General features: G+C 37.2%; 1 protein-coding gene across 2 annotated transcripts; it reads right to left on the bottom strand.

The window, feature by feature from the left end:
- Positions 1 to 436: 436 nt before the first annotated feature.
- Positions 437 to 20,975, bottom strand: ldb3b (LIM domain binding 3b). Of its 2 annotated transcripts, XM_008437061.2 has the most exons (9): positions 20,684 to 20,974; positions 15,724 to 15,875; positions 13,658 to 13,733; positions 7,830 to 7,852; positions 5,759 to 5,956; positions 3,833 to 3,856; positions 2,174 to 2,343; positions 2,043 to 2,079; positions 437 to 1,032 (listed from the first exon to the last, which is right to left on the bottom strand). In XM_008437061.2, the coding sequence occupies exons 1-9, from the start codon at positions 20,777 to 20,779 to the stop codon at positions 936 to 938; spliced, it is 873 nt and encodes a 290-aa protein (XP_008435283.1). In that variant the 5' UTR covers positions 20,780 to 20,974; the 3' UTR covers positions 437 to 935. The 2 variants fall into 2 exon arrangements, with proteins under 2 accessions (XP_008435283.1, XP_008435284.1); XM_008437062.2 differs by lacking the exon at positions 3,833 to 3,856 and having other exon boundaries at positions 20,684 to 20,975.
- Between the last annotated feature and the right edge of the window lie 445 nt (positions 20,976 to 21,420).

Below are 21,420 nucleotides of genomic sequence, written 5' to 3'. Positions count from 1 at the left end.
TTGGTCACCTCTGATYAAAACCTTTCCATTTAAACTCTGTTTTCATATTTTGGTTCATTTTCACGCTGTAATCAGTCCCAGTCTGAAAAYCTTTAACTGGTCTGTTTCCAGCTGAGTGAAGAGAAGTGTCCCCACAGCATGATGCTGCCACCACGATTCACATAGGGAATGGTGATTTTGTAATTTTACAAGTTTTTAATGGAGACCTGATTTGTGTCATGTTGTCTTAATTYTTCCATCTTTTCAGTGGCGAAAACTCACTGAAAACCTGAGATGTATAAGCTATATTATTTATGTATACATTTTTTATTTAATATCCGTTGCATTATTATTATTTTAASCACAGATGACAGATGCATATAAAAATAACTATCAAATTATTATTAATCTCATTTTCTTTATTTCCTCACGTCATTTCAAAACACGGCACCATCTGTAGATTTAATAAAACATTTATTCACATTGATATCAGTACATTTCTGAGTGCATTTTTACATACTGTACTTGTGCATATAGATAAACTGTGTATTCCTCTTGCTGCCACATCTGACAAACGTGCTCATATAGTTTGTTTTTTTTAATTCATACATCTGCAATTTATCTCCAGCAGCAAAAAAGAAAAAGGAAACATTTCTGCAGTTTCACTTCAATATTTGTTTTGTTTTGTACATCTTCCCCAACAATCAGGACATGAAAAAGAAAGAACCTATCATGAGAGCAGATCTAAATAGGAGACAGATATATTTGACACTTTAACTTATAAACACATAGCATTCTCATACTAACATTAATACACTTTCTACTAATCTAGGCAACAGCTATAGCTAGCTTTTCTCCTCTTGTTCATTTTCTCTCATACTTCCTGTTCTCTCTTCCCGTGTTTATATGTCCTCCTTTCTTCTGCGACTCTTCCCTCTCTTTGAATTTCCTTCTCTTTATTCCTGGACGTTGAGGATCTGTGCAGACAATCCGTGGTGCCAGTTCTTCAACTTGGCAAAGCGCGGCCCTTTGACCTCTGACTCGAATCGCTCTCTGTAGGCGAGGGCGACAGGACAAGGCGGTCACATCAGGAAAAGCAGCTTACGTTAGCGTTATTCTCTGAGAAACTGCAAGSTTCTGCTCTAACGCTGCCTTTGAAAACGCATTCAACCCGAAAAACAAAGCGCGGTGGTGTTTGGAGGATGTTTTCTAAAAGTATTTCTCAGAATCAAGTTATAAATGTCTAGAAAACTGATCCTGTGCAGGGTTTACCCCAGAAAACTTGCTAAGCCCATCCAGCCGGAAGGCCCCCATGTTTTTGAGTAAAAAATGTTTTAAAGTTAACAGAAAATTTGAAAATATTACTTGATAGTTGTGAATTTTGAAAGACTAGAAGATTAATACCTAAACACCAACTTAAGTYTTAAAAAAGGTAATAATTAAAAAACTAAGATRAATTAACAATGCTAAGCCTSGTGGGGGCACAAGTAAAGCCTGGTGGCCCACCAGGCTTATAATACATTGAGGGAAACCCTGCTGTGTTAAATTCATACTGMGTCCCTGAATTGCATTGARATACTGTGTGGAAGTAACMCACAGCGTAATGGAAAGTTAGCAGAAATTTAACAATACTGAGGGCAGAAACATTGTAAAATYGCACATATCTGAGAAATTCACCATCTAACATTAAATCAAATCAATATGTCCTATAACAATGTATTGGARWTCCATCATAAGAATGAATTTCAAACAGCTTTAAGAAGGRAAACAACAATTTTGATTGATGGATGATTCTTCTTACCCTMATATTGTATTATATGTTTTTCTGTAAGGATAATAATATCCTTTTGTAGAGTATTTCTCATTCTCATGCAATTTATTTGTTTTGATTTATATCCTCCATTTTGTATTTATTTTTATTTTCATTTGCTATCACATAACAGTTGTTCATGTTGAATGTGTTTTGACTGGATTACCCCAGGACCCTTATTTTTATTTTTGCGATAAAAATCTAAAGAAAACCCAAAAACTTTTGTTTCCCAGAAAAGTAGATTAACCTTTACCTTGATTTCTGCAGTGCCTCCTCATCTGGATCTTGCACTGTGAAGACAAAAAGTGCAGAAATAATCAGAAAAATCAAATTGGAGCGTACAAAAAGAGGGCAGAGGAATCGTTTGGTGAGCCTGGTACTGACGGTATTCAGTGCCAGTGATGTGAGCCAGGATCCTGAAGCTTTTCGACTGCAGGTTGGCGGCACGGCGAGCCCACTCAGACATGTCCTGGTTTGTGTCCGGTGCCCGGATCACGGCTTGGTACACGGGAGATGCACAGTCCACCACAGGCTCCTTGATCGGGAGAACTCCACTGCAGAGCGGAGAGGAAACTCAGGCCACAAATGRAAACATTTTATTCCCACGTTTATAATTTCTCTCTTATTTGAATTGAAGAATTGGTCCCTCCTTCTTGATGTACACGTTAACTACCGCCACTAGGAGGCACTAATGAGCTATTTTACACCTGTAACAGATCCAATAAAAACAATTTATACCGCTAACAATATATATTTTTGTTTTAAAATGTGATTTAAAATATAATTTTTACAAAGTAAAATTTAAATGTGCTAAATGTTGCATTTCATAAGTCATATTTTTTTAACATTAAAAGTCCTAATTTAGAATTTTGATAAAATCAAAATCATAATTTTGAGAAACTGAGCTATAATTTAAATTAAACTGAAMAATTATCAATCACGTAGAAACCTTTGGATATTTGAATATGTCAGCCACTTAAAATAGAAATGACACAATTTATATTTATTTTTTGACCTATAAATTCAAGATTCAAACTTTTAAAGTTATAATTCTGACTTTTGAACTTGTAATTATAAGACACAAAGAAAGTTCAACGGGAGCAAAAAATTWGCAATTTAAAGAAAATATTAAATATTATGGAAGCCCATTTCACCCACTTAAAAAAAAAATATATTTTCAAGCTGGAATGATGGCACAGATAATTGGTTATAATTTTAACTTTTAAAACCATGATTATGAAATAAGTTGTCTTATAATTGACTTTTTATGTCGTAGCATTGAGTTTCTTATTCCTAGTTATAAGCAGTAAAAGTGTAAATTTAAACTACAGAAATGATCTGAAACATTATCTTTAGATGTCCTTAAAATAAGAAAATACATGCCACATAGTCTATTATAGTTTTGATTTGGTGTATTTCTAAGATGTGAGGTCAAACACGTTTAACGATTTTTAAATTCACTGTCATAAGTTTTACTTTGAAAATTTGTTTTAAGACTAAAGTCTGGATTATTTCATTCTGTGTCTCATTCATTCTTTCTAAAAACTCTGWTGCACCACAAAAACAAACTCAACCGTCACTGAAATGCTATTAAGGGACAATACATTTYCTAAACCACGACTTMATTTAATTTGTGGACATAAAAATACATAATTACTCCTCTATTATTAATAGATAGATGTGGAGATCCTGCAGTAAGGGAACTTTAAGGCAACATGACTGCATTCCTCAGAGGGTTAGGGAAGTGAGTTTCAGTTTTTGTCATCTTTTCGGATGAAATCACAGATTCCAGATTACGTAAAGCTAGACATCTTCAACCCAAGCTGCAGTCTCACACTTTGTCCGAAGTACCTGGAAGTACTTCTCAACATTAACGAGTTCATGAAAGAGTCACAGTTAGACGGTTYGATGCACAACCCATTATCACCAAATAAATGCACATATTTATATAGAAGTGAAGCATCTGGAGCAATGCACAAGCTGTTAGGGCACAAAGAAGGCATGAGTCTGAGGAGAATGGAAAGGCGACGCCGCTGTACTCACGCCAAAGGAGAGCCGGCCTCCTCGCTGGGTCACGATCAGGAAGGGAGGATGGGGAGGAATGGGTGGAGGACAGATCACAGGTGGGGTTGGTTTGTAGGATGGAATGAGCAGAGGAGAGTGGGTGAAAGGAACAGAGGAGTACAGGGCACAGACACTGGCTAGCCAGAAAAGAAAAGCCAAACAATCTACTGTTGGCATACTATTTGCAGCAGCGTAGGCTTTAAGAGGCAATATTGCACCGCCACGGCTTTYCAAACGTAATTGTTATACATGCAAAATATCTCTAAGTTTATAGAGCTCACATATTTATCATCTGAGTGCCTAACGTGTCATTTTATGTTTTTTTATTTGTCAGCATCTCCCTTTAACTCATAATGTTGTAATTTTGGGTTTTTTAAGACTGTTCTTTTGGAAAGGTAACCTATTATTCTTACTTGGGAACCTATTATTCTTCGTCTATACCAGTGTTTCTCAACCCTGGTCCTCACCGCCCCCCTGTCCTGCATGTTTTAGGTGTTTCCCTTCTGCCACACACCTGAATTGTATCTCTGGGTGATTCTGCAGTACTTGATTTTCATGCAATCATTTGAATCAGTTGTTCTGGAATACAGGCACATCTAAAACATGCAGAGCAGGGGGGCGGTGAGGACCAGGGTTGAGAAACACTGGTCTATACAAAACATGTTTATTAATTTTTGGCACAAAATCATTCTTAGATAATGACTTTTCAGTCTAGTCAGTTCAGCCTATTTTTTTTAGCTTCTTTCAGAATGTTATATGGCATCTTGTCACTTTAAATCCAAATAATCTGCTGCCGGCCACGACCCCCACTCAACATTTACACTCACACATGAAAACGGCTGCAAACAGCCACGTAATAATACAACTGTACATCTTTGAAAAGCAGAAGTGGAGCCTCCTGCACAACCCACAAGAAGGCAGCAAGTGGTTTCTGGATAACAAATCAACAACATAGCACTTGTCTTTTCCAGCAGCCATTGTACACGACATACAGTAGTAAAACCGGCTGACCAAATGTGCTAGAGCTTTGCTTATGTTGCTAGGTGATGGAYTGGGCTGGGGTTGCTAGGTAACGGCACAGTGCCTGTCAAATGTAACTCAACAATCAGGAAGTTTTAAACATTAACTTATTCTCAAAAACGATACACACCTCAGAAAACAAAAAACTTGACTTAAACTAATCAATCAGAGAACCCACTTCACGTCTTCAAAGATTCAGAAGCCAAGACAGCATGTATAAACGGTAATTTTAGTCCTGAAAGGTTCTGATGAMACAATAAATAAATAAATAAATATATATGAACAAATCAGATAAACTTTAGTTCCTGTAGTGTATAAACAATAGAAAGATAACTGTGCCTAATAGTTACAGGAACTAATAAAAGGTTCCTGGAATCTGAAAACATCTTTATCACATGAAGATAAAGATGCTTTATATACTATAAAGTTTATAACATTATAGTATATAAACTTATTCATCTTAATGCCTCTTAAAACCTTCATGTGAGCATATTATGGGCTCAAAAGCTCCTCTGCTAGGCTTAAAGGGCCAGTTCACCCTTTAACAACAATCAAATGCAGTCAACAAAACAGAATGCTTTGATTGTTTTTCAACATTTAATTAGTTATTTATAAGAATATCTATACATTAATACACTGTGTTTAACATTAGAGTGCTTCCTCTTCTGGCTGAGACTTTCCTGATTTGGTTTGTTTAAATCTATTAAATCTAGCTAGGAATAAAATTGTTGACTACAATGAAATTATGCAACTGTGTTTAAGTGTTAAAATATGATTTTTCTCCTCCATTAATTTGGATGAAATGACTGGAAGTGATGAAAATATCAAATTATCAATTGAGGATGGGAGGTGAAACACTGAATTTATTCTGGTTTCCGGACTCACCTGTCGTGTCCTTTGGCCTGCGACTGTCCTGCAATGGCGTCCATGATGGCGTCCTGYGAGTACATGCTGATTGGTGTGTTGTACTGGGCRTGAACGATAGTGGCCTTTCCGCCCGGGCCCCTMACTTCGATGGGTTTGTGAGTGGACAARGCAGAGTCTTTCAAAGCGATGGGGTTGAAGCTGGGGGTGTACTCCACGCTGTTAGGTCACAGGGAAGTGTGGGAACAGGAAACGGATCCGGGTCAGAGGCAGAAATTCAAGACACGCGAGGTCACTGGTCATGATCTGACCACAGAGGTCATCAACCCCAAACATGCGTAACCCCTTCCATGTTTGTCTCAGGTCCAGTAGTTTGATTTCACAACAGACACGCTCGTGTTCACTGTTTTTATTCTTAAGCTACATTCACATTGCAGCCTGAAGTGATCCAAATCCGATTTTTTTTGTCAAATCGGATTTGTTTTTCCGTTCACACTTCCAAATACATATTCCACTTGTATGTGTACTCCAGCGTGAGCTGCAAACGACGTGAAAGTGTCCAGCATGCRCAGTAGAGGGCGCAATAATGCCACACATAGGGAGTGTCATAGACATAATATAAGAGTAGACCCTGCATTGGTTGCTCCAGCGCAGGAAATACAGCGGCCATCTTGGAGCGGTCGGCCCTCCTACTTTGCTCAGCCAAAACRACAGAAGATGCCTCAGCACTGAAGGATATTGTTGTTAGGATCGATGGACTATTGATGTGAGGGCTCCACAGACAACATTTAACAAGTAATATGGACATATTATCGGGTATATTTTGTGATTAGAATATTACTTTACTGTATTTATGTCCAGCGGCGAAATACCAGCTAATATTACCTATAGTACTTGGTATAATACGGGTTCAGTCCCGCTATGAAGGCTAACTGAGATTCCGTAAATCTAAAAAAAAATTAATCATTCTCTAACATTGACTTAGATTATCTGACACAAGAGCCTACATTAGAAATGAAACAATGTTAACATATATTATAAAACTTATATTACGTGTTATAACATTCACCAGCAAAGTTCACACATGTGGTGAAGACTATTATTTATGTGTAATTCTTTCACTTTGTCAAAAGTAAGATGCATCTGAAATTTTCCGTTTTTGTTTTGAAGGTTTCCTAAAGACACAATGTGAGGAAGAAGAGGGAAGTAAACATGGATGCTAACGGTGGAACATAGCATATGATTATGAAGTTGTTATCGACCGGAGCAGCATATTAACAATCTAATCCTCATTCTAGTCCGTTATGATTGTTGTTTTTCTTCCTTTACTGAAGTAAAAGTACATAAAATTACTCAAGTAAGAGCTAAAAAGTATTTGGTAAAAAGAATATTCAAGAACTGAGTAAGTGATCAAAATTATTTAATATCTAAAAATTACATAATCAGATGGAGCAAAATATAAATTATATGGAAATTTTGGTATTTTAAAGACCAAAATGAAATTAATTCATATGAATAAAATAATTGCAAAATATTTTTCCCAATTAGGTTCTTGATTTGGAAAACAGTACTTTATGAAACTAACAAAAACTGCAGGAGTAAGTCTGTGTCTGGTGAATTTTTGCTTGCTTTCATTCAGTGAAGTTGCTCACAGTTTGTAGAGTATCCAGAAATTTTATATAAGTAAGAGTAGCGATACTTCATYGTAAAATTACTCAGGTAAAAGTAAAACATACTGATACTCCTAAAAGTTTTTTTTTCCCCCCAAAAAGTTCAATATAACAGAGTAAATGTAGCTACACCTGTGCAGAAGGGGTTCCTAGAAAGTTTGATTGCTACCTGGTTTCAAAAAGTGCCAGTGTTAGAGACTCCAATCAGTGGAGCTGTATAAACCCTTTCAGGACTTGCTAGCAAAACAAAAATTAACAAAAATAAATACTCAGAATACRTGTAAAGAATCCACTTAACACAAACTTGACTTTTTCAATTATTTTGTAACTTATTGAGATGTTCTTATATTATAAAACTCTTCTGCAGACTAATGTTTCCACACCAACTGTATCTTTTATTAAAAAATTACTTGGATACTCACTTTGCAGCTGTGTTGGCAATGACCTGAAACACATCAGAGCAACGTACAGACACAGAAACAAAAAGGAGAAAGTTAAAKTCAATAACGGTAATAATATCACATTATGTTTGCATTCAACAATGTTCTCCAGTAATCCCAGGTTCAGGTCAGAATAGCAGCCATTTATCATCAGTGTGATGTTTCTCTGCTCCTATTTTATCATCAGGAATGACTGACAAGAACAGAAGTGTTTCAGTCACATGATGCAGGACACATTTAGCACAGAACAGACATAAATATACACAAACGTAGCACAAAGTACCAGATCCATTTATGTCAGAACTGTAAATTAATTCTGCAGATGCTCTGTGCCTCTACAAAGAGACACAAAGGGGTTTATCTTAGAGATGTGCCGATCAGGTTTTTTCCTGCCGATTCCGATTCCCCATGAGGGCCGATCACMGATACTGATCACATAATTATTGTTTTTTTAATCATAAGAACTACTTTCYATTATATGGAAAAAGGAACCTTAAATTCACCTTAATTTAGACAAAAACTTCTTTTTAATAACTTTTTCCAAGAACAAAACAAAACAGGCCTTGTGCAAATTGTACTGCTATCGTAATACTATCTTTAACAGACTGAAAACATATGAAGGCTCTGAAAATAATGCAAAGAGTCAAAATAAAACTTCTCAACATTACCAAAGAATTCAAGTATAAAACTTAACATTCAAAGGCAAATACAGGATCAGTGAATAAACAATAAACAAACAATAAACAATCCTGAGTTACTGAATGAAAACTTCCTGATAGCATGGCGGCTAGCTGATTACTGCTAGTTCTGATTGGCTGTTTCTGACTGAGCGGAGTAATTCTGCAGAACAGGGAGGAGATCGATTACTTTTTCAGAGATTATCTGTCTCATGTTAGGCCAGCGAAAGTTTAATACGTATGTAAAATGTATTTTTTTTAGGTTAGATGCTGCAGCTTTAAACAGAGGTTCGGTGTGAGAGTCACTACCAGGTGGAGCAGAAGCGGCGCTCTGTCTGTGAAATATTACCACCTGTAGCGCGGAGCAGCGGTTCAACAGCGAGAGCAGAACCAGCGTCTTACATCGCAGCTCGAAGACTTAAATAATTTTGTGGGTTATTTGTTTAGCTTTYTGACCGTCATGCTAATCCAGGTGAGTGTTTGTAGCTGTGCGCTGCTTTACCTGCTATCTGATCGATGTAGCCAAACTCCATCAAGTATGGCATTGTTTTTATGTCATATTAGATTCGTTGTGTTGACGCATTTTGACGTGCTTCACCCCACGTGCTTCAATTTTCCATCACAACAGGCAAACTTCCCCATTCACTCGGTGCGTTATAGTTACACATCGCTTAGGATTTGTTGCTGYGCGTTTGCGCAGTGTGAAGGAAAGAGGAAACCAGCTGCACAGGCAGGCTGAGAAATGAGATGCAGGTGATGGTTTGTGTGATCGGCAACAAGAGACCGTGATCACAGATCATACACTTTTCACGGAAATCGGCCGATTATGATCATCATTTTCTGATAATACAGTCTTCTTCTTAAGCCTCTACATTCAGTAAAAAGTTTGAATTTAGTCTGAACACAGAAACTGAGTGACATTCTTTGTTTTGTTTTAAAGTAATGTCTTTTAATCACATTAAAACACTAATAGCCCCTTTTATGTATTTGTTTTTATATTACATTTCAAGAATATATTCAGGTTGTTTAGACAGAAGGCAAATTATGTGTTTCTCTTTTATTTTTAAATAAATTTTTCAGTGTTACTTTGGAAATCAGGGAAGTATGGGAATTGAATTTAATAATTTAATAAGTATCTTGATTAGGTATTTTTCTGTTTTTGTTTAAGAAAATAGAAGACTAACATAATGCTAATTACTAACTAGCCTCTAGTTAGCTTATTAGCATCATGGCTATGGTAGCTAATGTTAAATTTGAGATGGTTTAACCCACATTGTGACTCATTAGAAATAGATTGGACGTTATAATTTAACAAGTTTACTACAAGTGCTWTTACCTCAGAGGAGACACAAAACTAGCATTAAATAAATTCATTTTGGCGTCAACGACATCAAATGCTAGTTTTTAACAGCTTTTATAAACACTGTAAAATGTATTGAAATTATTCAACATTTTCTAATTTTAATTACCATGTTGGAAATAAATTGGATGCTTGACTGCTAAAGGCGATTMAGCTAACACCACTAAGTGACTATTAACCAATCTCTTGCTGTAAAAACAAAAACTATCTTTGCCATTTGACATTCTGGTGACTTTTTCGAGATGAGATATTGCCAATCTAAAAACTAAAATCCCACTACAATACTCAGAAATTACATAAACAGAGAACAAATTCAATGCARCCTTAAACAACATCTTCCTAATGAGTGCCCACTCTAAAAGCTTGTAAAAAATACTCTTAACTTGAGCAAATTTATCGTAATTATTCTGTGTTAAATCCCTAAGATAAATTCAAGAAAGAAAATGACTTCATAAGTTGAGAAGTTTGGGATCCTAAAGGAAAAACAAAACATAGATGTTCTGACCAAACTACCAAAAATGTACTTTATGGTCCATTGACCTGTGACCTCAGCTCCATATTACACAGAATAATGCCGTAATTGGTAGATCTGTTGTCTAATCTAGTTGTAACTTTTGATATTTTGTATTTATTACATGAGAAAACATCCAATTTAATTCTTACTATTTTTAGTTTTTTGAGTATTTTACATACTTAAACACCCAAAAAGCAACACTTTGCAYCAAATGCATTTATKTGATCTTGGCAAAGTTTGGTAACCAAACTGATTGGTCTATGCAGAACGTGGGTTTACTGTGTGTACAGTAGAAAACGTCCAATACATGAGACATCTCCCTGCAGACGAGGGGTGCCCTATCTTGGGTTTGGCATTCAGGGGATTCAGGATGATGGTTTGAAACCAGAGTGGAAAGTTCCATTACCCAGTTCAACAGCTGCTCCGACCTATCAGTGTGTGTGTGTGCGTGTGCGTGTGTGTGTGTGTGTGTGGTGGGGCCACTGGCATGAATGAGATCACCGGCTTGATTCCTGACGCCTGATGTACCTTTGGCTGTCACTGTAAACCAGCTCAGCTCCAGAAGGGAAGCGCATTAACAGAGACTGATATCTGGATTTGATATGCTGGAGGTCCAGCAGGGCGCTCTTAAAAAAMCCCCAAAAACTAAAGGTACTCAATACCAGCGTTAGCTGAACTTTGTATTTTATYTTATTGGGATTTTATGTAAAAGACCTACACAAAGTCAATATTAATTGCTAAGTGGAATAAAAACGGCTCATGGTTTTCAAAACTATTTTATAAATAGACATTTGTTTAGCCACTCGGCCTGCCGTAATAAAAAAAAATTGTCCCAGAAAGTCTTGCAATAAATGGTAGTATTGTTTGTTTTGAGACCATTTTTAACTAATATAATGATAATGACATAATAATACAAGTTCAACTACTGGACGATAAATTGTCACACAAATTATTGCGATAAATGATAATATTGTTTTGAAGCCATTAAGCTTAGTAAAGACTAATAAACTTTAATTTTGTGCAAAACACTCCACACTGGAACTGGAAGATATGTTAAAAAACCCAACATAAAATAAAAACACCAACCAAAATCATCAGTAAAAAGGATTATCCAAAAACATAAATGATCAGAATGAAAATGATCAAGCTCGTTTTTATTTATCAATGCAATTAATTGATTTGTTTCTTATTGTGACAGGCTGCCTTTACTGCGATACCTAAATTAAATCCAAATGAAGCCTAATTAGTAAACAGAGTCCACCTGCATGCATTTTAATCTCAAGGTAAATCCAAACTGATGGGTTTGTCAGAGAATATTACAAACGTATCAGGGAGAAATGAACCAGAGAAGCAGCCAAGAGGCCTGCAGAAACTCTGGAGGAGCTGCAGAGATCCAACACTGAGGTGGGAGAATCTGACATCCGACAGCTGTTAGTCAAACGCTTGATAAATCTGGAATTATTTTTGAAAAGTTTCAAAAAGATACACAAAACAAGTCCGAGCTGCAGTTTTCCACAACATGTGGGAGACAGGGTGAAACATGGTGTTGGCAGTATCATTCTTTGGGATGGTCTTTGTGAAGGAAGCCTGTAATTGTTAATAAAGATGGGTGGATCTGAAAACAGTCCTGGAGGAAAAATGGGACTCAAGCAGAGGTTCATCTTGCAGGAGGACAATGATTTTTAGACATTTATGTCAAAGTCCAGTTCCGTGGGAAGACTGAAAGAACTCAAGACTGAAGACTTATTTGATCCTGCGTCTTTTCTATGTCTTACTTTACACATTATTGTTTATTTAAAGGACACAGAAGAAAAAGAAAATACATAAATTAGAAAACACTGAAGAAATTATTTCTCAGCAGCGATATTGTTGCTATTTTTGGCAATCAAACATCGATCCACTGAAAACAAACTTTTCAAGAATGGAGTCGATTTCACTTGGTCTCTACCATCAACATCCTTCAGACCATATTACCAATTAAAATAACTTTTTTATGTTTTATTTTAAGCTGAATTATCTCCTTACATTGATTCAATTCAACATTTAGCCAAAAATCCTCTCTAAACATGGATACACATGTTTTTCTTATAATGTGCTCGTTTTATTTTTTAAATCTTATTTTACCGTCACTGAACACGTCTTGAATATTCTCTGGAAGATCTTTGTGACTTGCTTTAATAACAAACTGGGCAGTTTTAAATTGACCAAAAATCACAAAGTCAAAACTCTTACCAAGCTCTAGTTGTTTTAACAAATACAAAGTGGAAAATATTTATTCTCTTGCAGCCAACACCGGCTCAGTACAGCCGGTGTTTTGAAATTGCTGCTGCTGTGGAAGGAAATGACATCATCCAGCTGAACCAGACGTGATCTGGTCTTTGAGAAGAAAATGTTCTCTGAAGTCCCCGTACTTGTCCCAGTGTTCGTACCTCTCACATGTGACGCTATTTCAAGATCGCACACATAAACACGCCTGGCCTCAAACCAGGTAACAGAATAGCAGCAGATAGAAGTTCAAACTGGGATCATTATCACAAGCTGGTCTAAAGGTTAGACCCCAGTCCAGGAGGAAAGACTTACTGAAAATTTACAGCGATATTAATGGAGCTTAATCTAATTAAAAGCACTCAACCATAGCTTAAAAGTTTTATTAGTTCAAAAATGGTAATATAATCTCTTATTTTATGCATTTAATCTCATTAGTGAACTTGGAGTTTAACTGGAAGAGTTTTTGTTTCTAGTTAAAGTGTTACAAGTGTAAAATTGTTTTTAAAGTCTTGCTAAGATACCAAAAATGGGACGGTTTTAATTACTTAAAGGTTCTCAGTCACTTTTTTACTTGCTTACCTTTTTCTTTTTTTCAAAGTTGCATTTTGTAATTTAATGAAAAGGTGAATAAAGGTCAGCTGCAGAGCTTGCAGATGGGAACAGATTTGTTTTACTCCACAAATGTATTGCTTTTTGTTTTTTATCATTTGTTTTACTTCTTTAAAAAGCAGAAGAGAATGAAGCTTTGCAGATAGAAGAATCCCAATTAGGGCAACTTGTCTTCTATTTGTGTTTGCTGACCTCTGACCTCCCTGCAGTACTTTTTCTAGGTGCGCTACAGATTTCTAACACTAGAGGGCACCATGAGTCTGATGGGACGGATTTGTTCTCTGATTTTCTCCTCAACGTGGGCAGACACAAAGACACAAACCCAGATTCTAGTTGATTTGTCTGTTTCTTTCCTTGACAGTGGTTTGTTTTCGGTGCGTACCTTCTGGTGTGGGATGACGGGCATCGGTGAGTCCATTCTTGGAGCTGCCGTGGGAACTGGTACAGGGCGTCTGGATCTACAAATGTAACACAATTTTTATTAAAAATTTATTGACTTGACTGAGAAACTTGTTTCTGTYTGACTTATGGAAGTTTGAGCTGCAGAAAGGAGAGGAAAACATGAACATTTTAACTGTTTGTACTGTATAAGTTATCCAGATTCTAAAAATGATCTGAAAAAGTATTTGGAACAATTTTAGCAAAAATCTGAGAGCAACTGAGACCTCCACTGTTTTTTTGTTTTTTTTTTAAAGCAAAATTTAAACATATTTGTAGTTTTATTGAAATCTAGTCGGCCTTTATATTAATTTGGAAGAATTTCATTAGTTTTTAATTATCAAATATAAATGTAGATTCTAATTTAACTAAATTTCCTCAAGGATTTTACACACAACATCCATAATCATAAAAGAATAGACTGTACACTAAGATCGCCTCCATATTGTGAGTGGCAAAAAGCAATGCAAGCCAGTTCTGTTCTAATTACTAGAAATAAAATGTGCATGGAGCTCACGCCAGGTATTTAAATACATTATTGCAATCAAGTAAATTTTAACTCAGAAATTTTCTGCAGATATTGTGGCTTCTTCCTCTCCAAGCGGCTTTTCAGGCCATGTTAGAACAGGGTTTCCTTCTCATTACTGCTCTGCCTGGATCTTCTCAATGTCTTTTGCTTTTGAACATAACCTGCTCTGTGACATAAACATGTCTTCTTCCTGAATAGTTTGGTGGTTGGACATCCAAATTTTGTAAATATGCCCATATAAATGTCTGAACATCTGGAAATGGAACCAAAGGATGAGCCGGAGTCGTCCAGGTTCACAAACAAGCAATGTGTTTGTGGTAAACTTTAGAAAAACCTTAGAAAGACATTGCCATCATTCCCGACTGTTTAAAGTAGTGGTGTCAAAGTCAGTTACATTTGTTCTTAAAGACCCGGTTGTGCCAGAATGTATCATTACAAAATGAAGAAATAGCTGTTTGTGTTTCTTAAAACTAAATATTGAACACCTTTTCACACTAATCAGTCCCTTCAGGATTTCATGATTGTTTTTTGTATTTTTTTTCAATCAAAATCAGATTTTGTGGTGTTAATTTAGAAATATTTGTAAGAAATTTTTACGATATTTGCACTAATGTGTGACAGCCTTTAATTTTACATCAACTACGACTGAGGCAGCAGCCACTAAAACCCAATGTTTCTGGCCAATTTTCAAAAGAATTTGCAGAAAAAATGTGGGGGTTTGTTGATTTTCTATGAATTTTGTGGATTTGTGAAAAACTGGAGGGACTTATTGATGTAACTTGGAGTCCAGAGGACCACATAAAAAGCTACGGCGGGCCAAATTTGACCCTTGGGCCTCGAGTTTGACACATGTGGTTTAAAGAGTTTAATTATAACTGGCCTAAAGCAAAAACAGTAAAGTCTGATCTGATGTCAGAGTAAAGAAAAAAGTTCGTGAAATGGTTTCAAATGAACACCACTGGACACAAAAGCAATTCATTTAAATGAATAAATCTAAAATTCTGGTTTCCAAGCATCTTTCTGTTTCTTTTAAAGGTAAAATTTCCACTCTCAGTCTGGAGGATGCGCTGGCGTTGTGCTTGAGGCGGCTGACGAAGACAACGAAGCGTTTCCATGTCTCTGTCCTTGGCAAAAACAGTAAACTAAAAGCACATGCTCCATTTTTCTCTCTTCAGTTTTTTGTCTGTGCTACCTCACCACATTTCTGCAGTAATGAAATCTTGCTGTGCTTTTAATTGCATTTTTTGAAAAAGGACAAAAACACAATTTGATTTGGAAAACTGTTTTCTCAAGCAGCAGAAAAGGCCTAAAGATCTGAAAGTTGTATCAAATTAGATACCAACGCTACCTTTCATCCTTTTAAATTCTCTCTTAAATTTCCAAATTATTTATTACCAGCCAACACCTATCATTGAAGACACTGCTCTACCCTCACATCTATTTGTTTGAGTGGTTGCTTTCGGTTTTGCAGGCTCGCTTACTTCTGCATGGTAAGCGCAAGTTTGTTGATTGCTGACTTGATCTTGTTCTGGGCGTCCAGGTGGCTCATCCCGTCGGTGTTGACCCCGTCGATTGATGAGATGATGTCGCCCTGGGTCAGRCTGCCGCCTGCTGCCTTACTGCCAGGAGTTATCTGAGAAAGACAAGGTTGAGAAATTACGCATCAGGTAAAATGTTTTGTCTTAACATTACTTAAAATAATTTATAAATTTAGCAAATTCCATATTTCCGTTAAAAACTTTATCCTTGTCTTACGCCCTCTGTTGGAGGGTTTGGGTATTAAAAAGATGCGTTTTGTTTATTTTAGGGTATTTCTAAAAACCACACACTAAATAATTAAACACGAAATGCTTCATGGAAAGATGCATCGAGATATTTTAGGAACAAAAATATATTTTCTGGGTTTGTGCACAAGCTGTTTTAAATCAGTTTCTTGATTTTCTTCATTGTAAATATAGCAGAACTGAAACATGATTACAGTTATAACTTTTATTACACTTGAATTTAATGGGAGAAATCTATCTTTATTGGGATTTGACATTTATGTTGAGTCCTATTTTAAATCAGCTGGGCTCACCAAAGTTATGCTTCTATTAGATAAATGCCAGAAAAATGAGAAAACTTTATTACTTTAAGGTTCAGAAGCTTACATGTGCTTAGATTGCTACGGCTTAGAACAAGGTGGGTAATGTCAGATGGTGATGTCACTGCACTGTAAGCATCTGATTGGTTAATTTATATTTGCTGTATTTTATGTGGATGTATTGTAAAGCCTCCCCTCAAAAAGACTTCATCCTTGCCTGACAAAGTGTGAAAATCAAAAGAAATTAAGATATCAGGAAAAGATTTGTGGATCTCAAAATGCTTAATTCATACTTGGGTACAATTTGCAGCTGATTAAAGGTGCAATACATCTGTTTTAATAATTACATGGAAATATAAACACAGTGGTAATGTCCAGCCACAAAGTGATGGACTCACTGTCCCAGAATGAGTTTTGGTGAAAAATGTCCAAACTCAACCTTAGAGCAAAAGCAAAAGACCTCAAGAAAATACTGGCTAGAACTGGTAAAATGGCATCATAGTACAAAATAAAACAAGTCCTGTACTGACATGGGCTGAACAGAAACTAAGTGAGGAAGAAGCCATAACTCCAATCACAATGTAGAAACCAAATTAAAAAGTACAGGTGTGAAAGCACAAAGTTTCAGGGTCTTTTGCTGCATGAGGGACCGGTGCGCTTCACAAAATAGATCCAAATTTCAGGATATCAGCCCGGAAACTAAGAGGACAAATTGGTCTTCAAGTGGAGCACGATCCTGAGAAACAAACACATTAGCGGTTCGGAGCAGCCATCTTTGAAGTCCTGAACTCTATGCCATAGAATGTGTTCAAAGCTACCAAGATGGCCGACAGAGTTGACTGAGTTACACCAGTCCTGCCTGTCAGGAGGAATGGGCCAAAATTCCAGTTAACTACTGCAAGAACCATGGAAGTCCCAAAATGTTTGACCCAAATCGCTAAGACTATTTGTTTAAAACAAAAATATCCTATTACTCTGGCTGAAACAACTCTAAATTATTTTGGTAACTGTCCTAAAATTGACCTAAAACACAAAATATTTAGTCTGATTTATGTCAGACTACATCAATAAAACAGTTGTGTAATGAATTGGATAATTCGTAAAGTTTGGACAAAAAGTTTAAGTGAATTCAGAGCCGTACAGTGTTGGTCTAGACTTACAGTCAACTCGTTAAAGAGTTAAAAATAAGCAATGCTGTTGATGCCTATGGCTTCGTAGTGATTGACTCTGCTTCCGTCGCCCGACACACAAACACCTGCTACTGACATTCATGTAAAAGAGTCTTGTCTGACTTATATTAATATATATATTTATTTTAACCATGTTTTTCTAAAACTAGCCACCTTTTCACTCAATTTCATGACTATCACATGTCCTTGATCATGCTGTGCAGCATCTGCTTTGATCTTCTTTTTGCACTCCTCTTTCATCCCTCGCTATCGGAGTTTCAGCCATTATGTCCGTGTGGACAGTGACGAACAGGAAAAATGAAAAAAAGACATTAAATAAAGACATTATTCTATATGCACTGGAGCACAAGACAAAGCAGGGTAGATGATAAAACATACTTTACTGTATATTGAATTATTGTGCCTTACCATCAAATGTACTGTGCTTTTTCAAAAGTCAAAATGGATTCCATGGTCACATATTTTAGCTAATTTCAGTAGCTATAATCAGACAATAGAATTTATTTAATTAAAGCTTATATATGAACTCAGGAACATTAGAGTGTAAGATTTAGACATGCCAAATGATATATTTCGATATTAAATCAGCTGTTTGTGCACCGTATTCTGTGCTTTAGCTAACAGTATGTAATGAATCTACTGTCTCTTTCTTTTCTTAGTTCTTGGCAAAAGCAGAAGGAAATCCAACCTCAGCAGAGTTACGTCAAACTGTAACGCCACCCTGAGCTGTCATGTCAAGCCCCAGTGTTTTATGTTATGTTAACCTGCAGGAGTCCATTGCAAACAGGAGGGAGGGACGCGGTGCACGGATAAAATGATTCACTGTTGTAAGGCCAGCGATGAAAACCGTCAAAGCCTGAGATCAGAGGATAAACAAACAGATGTCAGCAGCTGCAGAATGTGGAGACAGGAGAACAGGTGAGCGTCCCACCTTCGTTTTCCCGCTTCCTCCAACCATCTGGCCTGCAGGCGCAGCTCCAGAGGCCGAACATGAAACTGACGAGCAGCGAGGAATTAAGCTTACTAAAGGTAACACAAGCTGTCATTAGCCTCCTTACTTCTTTCCCGCCCCTCCATCCATCTCTCCTCTCGTGCTATTTAAAGCTAATGCTGCTCATACGGCAGCAGACATGCCTAACAGTGACTAAAGTCCTGCTCAGTTGGGCCTCTAATTATACTTTAATCCGAATTTGAGGTTACTGTGGTGTTTTTCTGTTAATGTCGCCACTCAGGGCGCCATAATCTGGGGGGTAGCACAGGTAACTGTCAGATTAGCACCAGATTTATTAACTGTTTTATTATTTTATGCTTTGATGTTTTAAAAACTAAATGTATTTCTCTGATTGAAATATTGTATTGTTTTGTAAACAATACAAAGGTGCCTCTTAAAAAATAAATTGTAGATCTAGACAAGTTTTTTTTTGGTCTGGTTAAATAAAGTTTATTATTATTATTAATGAGTTTTCTATTTGTTTTCTACTCGTCCGTCCAGTTTGGAGAGGTGTTTCTGTGTTGTGCCCAGTATAAACACCCTTAAAAATGTTCAAATGAAATGCACCTCTGCCTGGCTAATGACTCAAAACTTTCCCAGAAATCAGTTCCCAATTAAAGAGTGCATGTTTCTAATCCTGAAATTCATATAATACATATAAATAAGCATTGCTTATGTATCTTGTAGTAAATAAGCCTGGTGGGGGTGCATGCAAAGCCTGGTGGCCTGCCAGGCTTATAATACACTGGGAGAAACTCTGTAATGATCTAGAGGGAAAATATTTTGATACAGTTCAAAATATACATAAAACAAATTAATATTTTTATGGCTCAGTAGTAGAGTCACACGCTGAACGACTGGATAGTTCAGGTAAAAACAAGTCAACCACATACCAAACTCGTTGATAAATCTATTGGTTTTTACGTTGTTGAATTAATACAAAGCGCTATCCTGTAGCAAACTGTACAATTTGTAATTTAGCTTTGGAATAACGGAGCATTCTGAAGTTTTTAACAGTAAATACATGTCATTAATTACATCACGAGAAACTAAATGTTCAAAATCAAGCTTAATTAATCAGTTTTCAGTTGAATGTAAATGCGTATGTACATTTTGTATCATCATTGTTTAGGAGAACTAGACAACATATCAAATCATAAAAATATCAATGTTTACAGTTTCACAGCTTGAGTGCAATAATTGATAGATTATTATATTTCTAGCATCATCCAGTTAGGTGGGCCTTCTCTCCCGCTAATGCTAACACCTGATGTAGCTCTTAGTGGCCAGGATGCTAATGCTAACAGAGACTGGTGCAGACGTCCTGATGACGGTAAAGTAAAAGAAGAGTGAGGAAGAGTGGGAGAATTTTATCACCTTTACAATTTTGACCAATGACATCACATTAGTGATGGCATTGGTCAAATGTGATGCAGCGCTAATTAGTGGTACTTATTATTAAATCTTATGGAGAAGCAGCGTTTACTTTATATGCTCCACTTTAATGGAACAAACTGCAACACAGCTGAAACGCCACCTGCTGAGGGTTGTCTTCCATTAAAGTAACTGAAACATTGATTAATATTTGATCATTTTGATGACTGAATTTGACWAAATGTAACCTTTATTGCTCGTTTCATAAATGGTTGTGTTTTTATGCCTTGTTGCTGAAATGTKCTTTACAAATGAATTTGACTTTTTGCAGAGAAAGTTGGCATCACTTTAAAGCTATTCCTGACTTTTCACAAGTGGTGTTCTATTCTGGAAATCTCTCCTGAGATTACATCGGAGCCTCCCTGTCTTCATCCCATACGGTAACATTACATAATCTGATCKCCAGCTCCTCCTAAATACGCAAATCACACCTTTCTGCACGCGCAACGCACCATAACGCGCATAAATGTGAGCTGTGAAGGATAAAATGAGGGCAAACTTGAAAACTTTGGTCCAGGTTACATACTGGAGAATTTTAAAGGTGGTAGATTTGACCTATTTCCAATTGAACCAATCCTTAGATGCATTTAGACCAATGTGCAAAATGTAGGTTTTATAAGTTAGCAAGTATGATTGGCCAGGTTTTACAGAACATCCAGGATGTTTTGCTACAGTTTAGAGTTAACCACGCCTTACTTGTTGCTTTCTTTTCATTTCCAACTTATTTGCCTCCCTCTTCTTACCCTGGAGATGGTGAGGGGCATGTTGAAGTCCTTTCCTCCCTGTAGCCTGAAGCCATACGGAGCCGGGCCGTTCAGAGTCACTGTGTACGTACTCATCTTCTGCTTAATGTCAGCACTCCTCCTGCTAACGGCTCCTTCTGTCGGCGCACTTTCTCCCCCTTATGCCTCGCTGCTGGTTATCCTTTCTGTCCCGGTCCTCTGTGCCCTGGTGGGTGCTGGCTCCTCCACCGCCCGTTACTGGCTTCACGGCCGTCCCTCCTCGTCTGAGTCCAGTTCTCAGGACAAACGCCACGGGGGGGCGGTGGTGGTGGTGGAGGTGGGTAGGTGGGTGGGTCAGATCCTGTGGACCTCTGAGACACACACACGCACACACACACACACACACAGATAACAGGGTGCAAAGCAAAGCTGAGCCACTCCAGATTAAGAGAGTCTCACCCTGAAACCAAAAACTACCAAGAAACACCAAGTCTGTGCGGACTGGGAGCTTTAAAAGCTACTTTTTAACACTAAATTCAGTTGAAGGAGGATTTCTGGCCAGCAGGGTTGGTGAGGTTGAGGGACACACAGGCTAAGAATAGCGGAGACATAGCAACAGAGACACGGGGGCCCGGGCCCCGTATAAGGCCTGTAACACGAAGCCCCAGAATGCTTCACTGCCCGATTCACGTCGCTAATATAGACCCCTCTTACTGCAACACATTCTTTCTCTCTCAGTGCTATCGCTTCTCGCTGCC

The sequence above is a fragment of the Poecilia reticulata genome, linkage group LG19 (genome assembly GCF_000633615.1).
Source record: "Poecilia reticulata strain Guanapo linkage group LG19, Guppy_female_1.0+MT, whole genome shotgun sequence".
Taxonomy (NCBI): Eukaryota; Metazoa; Chordata; class Actinopteri; order Cyprinodontiformes; family Poeciliidae; genus Poecilia; species Poecilia reticulata.
Note: the sequence above shows the minus strand (reverse complement) of the source record. Positions and strands in the feature narration are given on the sequence as shown.